The sequence below is a fragment of the Gracilinanus agilis genome, chromosome X (assembly GCF_016433145.1).
Source record: "Gracilinanus agilis isolate LMUSP501 chromosome X, AgileGrace, whole genome shotgun sequence".
Lineage (NCBI taxonomy): Eukaryota > Metazoa > Chordata > Mammalia > Didelphimorphia > Didelphidae > Gracilinanus > Gracilinanus agilis.
This window is the reverse complement of record NC_058136.1, coordinates 36,449,012-36,459,791: the sequence shown is the minus strand read 5'-3', so window position 1 is coordinate 36,459,791 and position 10,780 is coordinate 36,449,012. Positions and strand designations below refer to the sequence as shown.

The 10,780-nt window shown below is 42.1% G+C and overlaps 1 protein-coding gene across 1 annotated transcript; it reads right to left on the bottom strand.

Moving 5' to 3' along the window:
- Window positions 1-2,568: 2,568 nt before the first annotated feature.
- LOC123253642 (lysophosphatidic acid receptor 6-like) lies at window positions 2,569-3,201 on the bottom strand. Its single transcript, XM_044682804.1, has one exon. The coding sequence runs from the start codon at window positions 3,199-3,201 to the stop codon at window positions 2,569-2,571; it is 633 nt and encodes a 210-aa protein (XP_044538739.1).
- Between the last annotated feature and the right edge of the window lie 7,579 nt (window positions 3,202-10,780).

Genomic DNA, 10,780 nt, shown 5'->3' with positions numbered 1-10,780 from the left:
TAGTGCCCTCCTCAGTTGACAAACATCCCACGATTCAGGTCTGGAAAGGATGAGCCTCTGCTTCTTTAGCAACCTTTTCTAGGGCTCTGTCTCATAAGTCATACTCCTCAGTAGTGCTCCCTTCTATTGAACAGGAAGAGCCTTCTGGCACTTCACTTTTCCTTGGCTTTACTCCCAGATCCTTTCAGCTCTAAGTTAAGCTCTAGGTCTAAGGTTTCCCCACCCTCTTGGCAGCAGCAGCTATGTTGGTAATCACTTTGCCAATAGTGGATTCAGGGGGAATTGTCCTAATGCTGGAGAGAAGCAATAAAAATTACCACCTACTCCCACTCACCAACCTTTTCATCCATAGAGAATCAGAGAAACTTAGAGCTGCAAGGGACCAAAGAAGTCACTCAGGTCAATCCCCTTACTTTAAAAAGAAGGAAACTGAGGCCCATAGAGGAGAAAGGATTTCTCCAAAGTCACATAGCTAGTAAGTGATAGAGCCGGAACTGGAGAACTCAGCACTTGCTATTCAATCCAAGTACTCTTTCCTTTATACTGAAAAGCATTTCTAAGGCCATGCCTCCTTTCAGGAAGATGAGGGAAATGTTGAGAAGCATGGGTGAGGTTGTCATTATCAGAACCAGACTTATCTGGCCCACAATCCATTTCAAGAAACCATTTCATTCAAATTGGTCTCTTCTTAGTGGGGGACAGGGAGAGGGAGGGGATTGAAAGGGGATGTCTAGCTTCTCTCTTTGATCTGTAAAGAATGGAAATACTGTAGTATACAGGAGAGAGGGTGGGTCTGTTGGCCATGTCTGGCTCTGATCATTCATCCTCATCATCTGTATGGATTAGGAGAGGAAGAAGAAAGGAAGAAGGAGTACAGAAAGTGTGGTGTTTACACTCCAAAAAGAGCCATGTCAGAGAGGGAAGTAAAGAAGGAATTAGAACCAGTTAGAAAGTATCTCTCTTAGGACTGACTCATTCTGAAATAAGGCACCTACTTTGCCTGTCAGTCTATCAGATCCTCTATGGGCCAATCCCATAGGACCATGGGTAGAGAGAAGGGATCTTCTAAATGTCTGACTAACAGATGCACAGTTCTCTATTCGACCACATCTCCAAGGCTTCTTGCCTCCTTGTGATTCCATTTCCTGCCCCTAGCTATCTTCGTATTTAACTTCAAGTTGTTGACCCAAAGATGTCCATCAAGGAGAAGTTCCTGTTCATAGACCCAGTACCAGTCAGGCATTGACAGGTCCACAGACATCAACTATAGACTAAGGCTCTTCCTTAATAACTTTATTCATTAGAGAGGCAAGATGGTATGGTAGAGAGTGTTAGGCTTGGAGTCAGGAAGACCTAAGTTCAAATCCTGACTTTGACATGGGCAAGTCTTAAGCCTCAGTTTCCATATCACATAATGGTGATGATAGTACTACCGTACCTACCTGGATGGGCTTCTGTGAAGATCAAATGAGATAAGGTGCATAAAGTACTTCATAAACCTTTGAACTGTGGCAAAATGTAAGCTATTTTTATTGCTGGCTGCACAGGTAATGCAAGGGCACAGAAAGAATGGCTTAGGGCAAATAAGATGCTTATTTCATTGAGATCCAATCCAGCATGCCCATTTGAATCACCTTGAGATTAGATCACCAGAAATGTTAGATGGAGGAAATTAAGGGAGAACCGCTCTTCTGAGCCCAAACTCTAATGGAACAATACATTCAATAAACACAGGCCTGAACCAACTTGTACTTGGCCAGGAGAGTGGCTTGGGGAGGTATGTGGGGTGGTAACAAGCTTATCCTTCAAACCTGGCTCACATCCTACTACCTCCTCAGTGAGGCCTTTCCTGCCCACCTTCAGGACAAATTCTATTATGGCCTTCCTGGGAGATCCTGTAGCACTTCATGTTTGAATCATTCATTCAGGGTGTCATAGAAGCCAGAGCTAAAAGGATCCACTCACTCATTTTACAGAGGCCCACATACAGGACATGACTTACCCAAGGTCACAGAGGTATAATCAATAGCTTGCAACTCTACTATGCTACCTACTCTTAGTTTATACTGCTTTGTGTTAACTCTTCCTGGGCACCTAACTACACGGTAAGCTCCTTGAGGCAGCGCCTCCATGTGAATGACCTTTATTCCCCTCCCAGCACCTAGCATAGTGCTTTGTACACAGCAGATGACAAACGAAGAATTAGTGATTATATGATTCAAATGTGCCTTAAACAATTTCAGCTCTCATGATACAATGAGATTTGGAGGCAGAGGATCTAGGTTCATATCCTGGTTCTGACACTTATTACCTGTGTGACCATGGGCCTCTGTAAAATGACAGGCCAAATCAAATGAGCTCTAAATCTAAGAGCCCACAGACTCCTCCAGGATAGTCTCCGTGCTTTTCATGTGTTCTTTGGTATAAAGCAATACATAGTAAACCCGCGACATGGACGAATAATGAGTACCAGCTATTCCCAAACATTCCTCTGAGTCTCAGCTTCCAGATCATATCCACGTTTGTAGTCTTCTTCCCAATCACTGAGCATCTCCTCTTTGACTTACTTCAAGGTGACCTGCTGAAGAATATCTTATAAAAGAGATACACATTAATGATCCGTAAAAGTAAACCGATGGGATAAATGAATGACTTCAGCAGGGCTGCTGCTCCATTGCAGAAGTTAAGCAGCACCAAAGTGTGCTTAGGTGCACCCAGAGAAATGAAGCTGAGGTCCTGTAAGCACTCCAGCTGATAAACAATACACTCGGTAAGGACCGCAATCCAAATGAACTTCGAAGCTGCCCTAGCATATCTAACAGTCCTAATGTGGCGGGTCTCAGCTGGAAGGAATGTGATCAGAAAGGCCTCCAGACTCACACAGCTGAGGAAAAGGGAGCTGACATGGGCATTTGCAGTTTGGAAGTTTTGCCACAGGACCATCTGAAAAGAACTTGATGATCTTTCACCCTGGAAGGCATCTAGAAGCATGGCAAGCACGCTAAAACCCATCAGGATGTCCGCCTGCGCCACGTTATGAATAAACACTACAGTGGATTTCCTGGATATGTTGGGAGACCTCAGGAGCAGTGTGACATACAAACTAGCACATAGGCCCAGCAAGCTGATGAAGATGTTGGGAAATGGCAGGATGAGATACTGGACATATTTGAACACCAGGTACCTTCTGAGATCTTTCATGTGATCTCGATTTGTGAACTCTTGCAAGTGGAAAAGATTCCTAAAAAGATGTGAAGAAGGAAAGAAATTAGAGTAAGTCTAAAAGAGGTCAAATAACAGACTTCCCCAAACCTAGGTGTATGTTTCACTTGAGCACGCTAGCGCACACTAACATCTTTCATATGTTCGCTTCAACCCCTTTCTGAGCAGGTCATGTATCCACACGAAACCATCTACCCCTGGTGATGGAGATTAATGATAAAGGCAATGGCTGGGTTCCATTTCCATGGCTTTTCTGCATGCAAATGAAGCTTTCATTCACACTTTTTTCTCCTGAACTGAGTTGCAGGGAAGAATAAGGAGCAATTCCATTTCTCCTTTCATGGGTGCATCAGTGCATGCCTGCATAAGAGGAGCTTAAGTGGGCACACCATGGGACAAGAATTTGTTAGAGGAAGTGTGGAATTCTTCCAGTTGGGTGAAACCAACAGGACCATGAAAATGTAGGAGTGCATGACAGAAAATCTGCTTCACTGAAAGGATCCTAGCTGGGCAAGACTGACAGTAAAGTCTCAGGAAAGGCTGTCAGGAGGAGAGGATTTCAAGGTGGAAAGCATTTACCTCAACCTTCTCATTTGACAGAGGAGATGGAAGCCCTGAGAGGGGAAGGGACTTACCTGTGATCAGACAGATTTGATTCTAGGTCCTCTGACTCCAAAACAGATGCATCTCCTACTATATAACACTTCAAACTGCAGCAGGGTGGATAGTCTTTTTAAAGTGATGGTTACCACAAAGGGGATGGTTTATACAGCTAAGTGGTACAATGGAGAGTGCACTGGTGCTGGAGCCAGGGAGACCTGGCACATAGTAGGCACTTAGTCAATACTTCTTCCCTTCCCTAATCCCTTTTGTCTGAGCAGCTTCATTTCATTCTAACCTCAAATGTTTTGTTTTACATTAGTGATACATGAATCTAACAGCATAAAATGCTGGATAGAGTATGGACCTTGGAGTCAGGAAGATCTAGGTTCAAAACCTACCTCGGACACTAGCTGTGTGACCTTAGAAACTTCCAACTTTAAGTCTAAACTCTTATGATCCGTCCTTCCTATTCTGTGAGTCTTCATCACTGACTGCCTATTTTGTTGGTTATCCCTTCGTATGTACACATCTTAATTCCTCAGCTTTACTGTGAACTCCTTGAGGATTGACATCTACTTGATGAAGTAAGGAAAAAAGCTCACATCAGAAGAGATGAGGGGAGAGAATGCCTACTGAACAGTTAAAGGGCCTCAAGAGGTTCAAGGGAGTCTTGTATTTAGACACCAAATTTTTTGTTTAGGTCTGGTCTTTTCATCAGGAATGCTTGGAAATCTTCTATTTTAGTAAATTATTTTTCTCAGGAGGACAGATTGAGCCAGACAAACCAACCAACGAGCTCTCCTCACCTCCTACTCCCTACCTGCTGATCTCATCCTTATTTCTGTGCCTTGGAATTGCCACTCCTGCACTTGCCCTCTCTTTCCTGCTTCAATCCTTTGGTCTTAGTTCCTGGGGAAACCCTGGTTCTCAACCAGCCTAACCTACCCTCTGTTTATGTTTCTTTGGGTCTCAATGCTAAATTTGTCACTCTTTAGCCAGGAGGGAACTCCCCTCAGCAGCTGTGATAGCCTGATTCACTGGCATATGGCGGCCCCCTGCGGAGAATATGACAGTAGTGACTATTTCATATGTGTATTTTCTTCCCTACATCCATTAGCACTGTGCCTTGTCCATAACAAATACTCAGCCAACATGTAATTATTGATTGACTGGTCCTTCAAAATTCAGAAGAGCAGAAACTATCAGTGGCCCTACTCAAATAGCTTTTAGAAAGATTAAACATGGCTGAAAATTGGTAGTAAGTTGTTCAAGTTGGAGTGTCAAATGGAGCTTCCCAGAAGAGACAAGAGAGCTTGGAGGCATTGGGGTACAATAGGAAGAATGCTGAACTTGGAGTCAGGGGACCAGAGTTCTAATCAGTTCTCTGCTATTTCTGACCTCTATAGCCTGGGTCAAGTCACAAAAAAGTTATTCCCTGGGTTTCAGCTTCCTCATCTCTAATATGAGGGCATTAGGCCAGATGTCCATGGAGGTCCCTTCCAACCATACATAGGACTCTGATCCTGTGTTATTGTAGAACTGTGAACGAATGCCAAAAGAGACTACTTAACCCAAAGAAAGGTCCATATTTTCATCCTTATATGTATCCTATTTTATGACTTCACATCAATGGGTCCACCATTGGGACTTCCATTTCTCTCTATATTGCAAAACCTAGGACACATCCTGTCCTATCAAGTGAACTAATAGTCCTAGCTAATCATGCCTACACAGAATGACACCATCTCTTATCCCTGGTGTTCATTACATGACTGCCTCGCTTTTTCTGATCTCATGTCATCAGTAGAGTGTTGTTGGCCTGCTTGTATCTACCATACATCTTTCCTGATGGATGCTCAAGAGCTGCACTGAAATCCACAAAACATTCAAAGACCCCAAGAAAGGCTTCCAATGCCATGGGTGGACCCAGTCTAGAGGATTACAGGACATGGACAAGAGTCAAAAAGGATGATGACTTGGATAATAAGTTGTGCTCTGCACCCCAAGATGGTAGAAGGTAAACAGACACACTGATGAGATCACGGAGCCCTTGAAACATTGAGACATGATGAAAATGTCACTCACAGCAATTGAAGAGATAACACTGCTAACTGGTCAACCCTTTGATTTGTCATTCCTGCACCTAAGTAGCTCCAATCTGAACTCCTCTTGATGACTTGGGGAGAAAGTCTATGCTATTCACATTCAAAAAGGCCTCTGAGGAATTGATTCAGCATGATCCTAGAAAGGGTACTGGGCTTAGAGTCAGGAGGACCATCGTTCAAATATTTCCTCAGGTTTATATTCAATAATTACTGGTATTGTGCCCCTAGACAAATTATTTAATTTCTCTGCACCTCAGTTTTCTCATCTGCAAAATGGAATTGAAGATGGTTTATCTCGGTAGCATCTAAGGTACCTTCTAGCTCTAACTCTTTTGAGTCTATGATTTAGTGAAATGGTAAAGAAATAAAGACTTCTTGTCTCCCATTTTTGTCCCCACTATTCAAGCTCTGAATGAAGGTATTACTGCTTGGCTCAGTATTATTGCTAGGGTTATTACTTTGAGGTAATTTTACCGTCTTTTAAAAAACACCCATTCCTGTAAAACAGAGGCCTTTATTGGCACTTTGTCTCTAAATCCCATGCAGAGTACTTCAAACCTTAGAACTTCTCCCTAAGGCAAAAATCTTGAAATGCTTTTATTTTTCCCATTAGTGGGAAAGAAACTCATATTTTCCATTCTCATTCTTTGGGCACATTGCTCATTAGCAGCTAGGAGCATATCAAGGCCAAGGTCTCAGGCAGCCTATTCCAGTGCCAATTTTGCAGGCAAACATCCCTCTCCTCCCCCTTTCTGTGTCTTATACCCATAAAATGTAGGCACCCATTATTTGTCATTTGGAGATCCCAAAAGTGGCAGGGAACCCACCCCCACCATCACCACCACCACTGGCCTCTGGTCAATGAGAGCCACAGTTAACTGGAAATGAACACCAGATGTTCTAGAAGAGAAACAAAAGTCAAAGAAAAAGCCAAGTCTAAGATGTTAACCATGAGGCCTGAAAAGTCTCAGTGCCCCAGCCATTTTGGAGGTCGGGCATTGCAGAACACAGTGACCTTTGTAGTATATAGTTAGGGTTTGGGGAACATACCCTCATCGCTGGCTTATATAGCAGTCTAATTAGTCTTTAAAAGATTTGTCTGACTCAATCAATCACTAAGCATCTATTGAGCACCTACTATGTACCAGGTGCTAGAGTGACAAATACAAAAACTAAAATGATCCCTCCTCTCCTCTCATCTTATCTAAGATCCCATGGAGTGTGATTGTTAAATTAATTGGTAATTCAAGGTCACTAACTTGGGAAACATTCCCTCTGTGTCTAAGAACTATCCTTACCATCTCCTTCCTATAAAACAGGGGCCTGCCCTCTACAGGAATACAGCATGGCTGCCATGTGTCACGTGAACAAATAAAAACTCCAACAAGAAGATGGGAAAGTGGGGAGGATGGCAGTGGAGCCTTGCTAGAGCCCCTAAAATGATGCCACATAGACAGCTACTTTCTCTGCATACTCCTCAGACAGCCCTTGCATGTGTCACTGACTGTCATTTTTCCAGTACGTGGTATTTCTCTCTCTCTCTCTCTCTCTCTCTCTCTCTCTCTCTCTCTCTCTCTCTCTCTCTCTCTCTCTCTCTCTCTCTCTCTCCCCCACCTTCTTCTTCATCCTCCTCCCTATAATGTAATAGGAAAAACTGGCATTTGTAGAGTGCTTTACATTCAGTAGCCTACAATAACCTGGAGAGGTAGGCACTACTGACATGATTATTCTCGTTTTGTAGATGAAAGATGAGGCTCTGTGGCATCGAGTGACTTGCCCCAAATTATAAGAGTCAGTGAGCAGAAGATTTAAAGTCCACTCTACAACTCCAAATCAGTGTGCACATTCTCTTATCCCAGCAGAAATTGAAATATAATTTGTTGCATTTAATGAATAGCTTTATATCTCCTCATTTTCATTTTAAGTGTGAATGTAGCATTTTAGACTTATCTTTCAAAACAAAACAGGCTTTTTTTAACTTCATAGGAGCATAAATTTAAAGTTGGAAGGTACCTCAGAAGTCATCTAGCAGTATCTCCCCCCAGCTTTTCATTTTACATATGAGAAAACTAAGGCCCAAGAAAGTAAAATGGCATGCCCAAGGTCATACAGGCAGTGACTGCTAGAGTCAGGCCTTGAGCTCAAGTCCTCTGCCTCCGGGATTTCTGTTATACTCTACTGCCTCCCTGCTTCTGTGGCCTGATTGATTTCCCCCGCCCCGACCCCTGCAGTGGGTATGTGGTCCCCAGTAGACAGGGAATTCCTCCCTGCTAGGTTAGGTTTGTGGTGGAAACCTGAAATGCTATCATAGTTCAGAGATGGGAGATCACAGGGGTAAGGAAAGTGGCAAAATAACAGTGGTGACTTGTGAGTTGGCCATGAAGAAAGGGGAGGAGAGGCAGTATGATGCCACTAAAAGAACACTGGATTGAGAGCCATAAGACCTGTGTTCAAATCATGGCTCTTCTACTTATTAACTGGCAACTCCTGTCTCAGCCAGCAGAGACAGTGGGGGTAAAGATGAAGACTCTTGGTGAGGCTCCTTTCTTTCCCCTCCCCTGATATGCAGTCTCCCTCTCCTAATGTATTCCATTGCACAGGTTTTGTAGCTGGCCATTGTGAAACATTTAAGGCTCTTGGTATTCTACTAGGATCCCACTGGAAGAAGCGGGAGCTTTGGGAAATTCATAAAGAAAATGCCATATACTTACATCCATCCTGGGTCCATCAATAAACTTGGGAATATAGGAAAAACAAATCTAAGGAAAGAAAATAGCAGGTACTACAAGATTAATCCAACAGTTAGCTTCAACTTGTTTAAAAGTAACTGAAAGCCCCCACAAAATCCCCATCTCTGTACATAGTGAGTCACCTGCAAAGGCTATTACAGTGTATTCATTTGAGAGCCCTGAGATTAGAAATCCTGGAGAGGTGACCTTGAACTCGCCAACATCTCACTGCTTTGAGAATCTAAAGTTCTTACGGAGTAGTTATGAAGCCAGTCATAGGCTTGCTTTCAGAGTCATGAAGACCTAAGAGTAGCTCCTGCCTCTGACACATACTGGCTGTTCCCTTTAACCTCTTAGCACCCTAAGTGTCTCTTTAAGACTACCAGTTACAGAGCACTTGCCCATCTGGATTGTTTCCTTATTCCAAGTTCCTTCTCCATATTAATAAAAGCACAGCTTTATTCCCACCTCCATTGCTTCTCAGCCTTTTGGCTAAGATCACATGTGGTACTAATCCCATCTCTCTCCAAAAGATACTCTCTCCATTATTCCTAACCAGCCACTCCAGACTCTAGAGGCAGTGTGGCATGGTGGACAGAGTGCTGGACTTGGAGTCAAGAAAATGTGGGTTTAAATCCCATCTCAGACACTTAGTAGCTATAGGACCCCAAACAGCTCATTTAACTTCTCTGAGTTCCAGGTTCCTTTTCTGGATAATGGGAATAGCTCTACCTCCTGGGTTGCTGTGAGGATCAAATGAGATAATGAATATAAAGTGCTCTGCACACCAGAAATGTCCTTTGTTAACAACGACATCATCGTCATCATCTACTAAGCCTCTGTAGGATACTTCTAGAAAAACCTGGAAAAACTTACACAAACTGATGCAAAGTGAAGCGAGCAGAAGCAGGAGAACATTGTATACAGTAATAGCAATATTGTAAGGATGATCAACTATTAATGGCTTAGACGTTCTCAGCAATATAATGATCTAAGACAGTTCCAAAGGACTTAGGATGAAAAATGCTGAGTACCTCTGAATAATGCTATCCATCTATGAAAATTCAATCTACCTCCAGACTCCAATTAATGGAGTCCAAATGCAGATTGAAGCATACGTTTTTACTTTGTTTTTCTTAAGGGTTTTTTTGGTTTGTGTTTTCTTTCACAATGTGACTAATATGGAAATGTGTTTTACATGACTGCACATGTATAACTCACATAAAATTGCTTGGGAAGGGAAGAATTGGGGGCTCAACATTTTTAAAAATAAATGTTAAAAATTGCTTTTACATGTAATTAGAAAAAAACAAAATAAAAGTGAAAATTTTCATTAAAAAAAAAAACACAAAAAGAGTAGGGGAAAAAGAACCCTTGAATCTAGCCCTGGGGCTCAGAGTTACAGTAGTCAGTGAGGCAGGAGGGATAGGCAAGCAGTAGGCTGGGACTTATTAAGAAAAAATGAAAGGAGACTACAGCAATATAGCACAAGGATCATTCACTATGACCAGGTGGGATTTACACCAGGAATGCAAGACTGGTTTAATATTAGGAAAACCATCCGCATAATTGACCATATCAATAATCAAACTAACATAAATTACAAGATTATCTCAATAGATGCAGAAAAGGCCTTCAACAAAATACAACACCCATTCCTATTGAAAACACTAGAAAGTACAGGAATAGATGGGTCATTCCTTAAAATAAGTAGTGTCTACCTAAAACTTTCAGTATCATCGGCAATGGGAATAAGTTAGAAGCCTTCCCAATAAGATAAGGGGTGAAGCAAGGATGCCCATTATCAGCACTATTATCTAGTAACTTATTTGAAATGCTAGCTTTAGCAATAAGCAAAGAAAAAGAAATTGAAAGAATTTAAAGCAAGCAATGAGGAAACTAGCCTATCATTCTTTGCACATATAGATGGTATACTTCGAGAATCCTAGAAAATCAACCAAAAACTAAATGAAATAATGACGTGCAAGGTTGCAGTATACAAAATAAACCCACATAAATCATCAGCATTTCTGTATGTTAACAAGAAAGTCCAAGCAACAAAAGTAAGAAAGAGAAATTCCATTTAAAATCACCTTAAACAATATAAAAGAGCTGGGAATC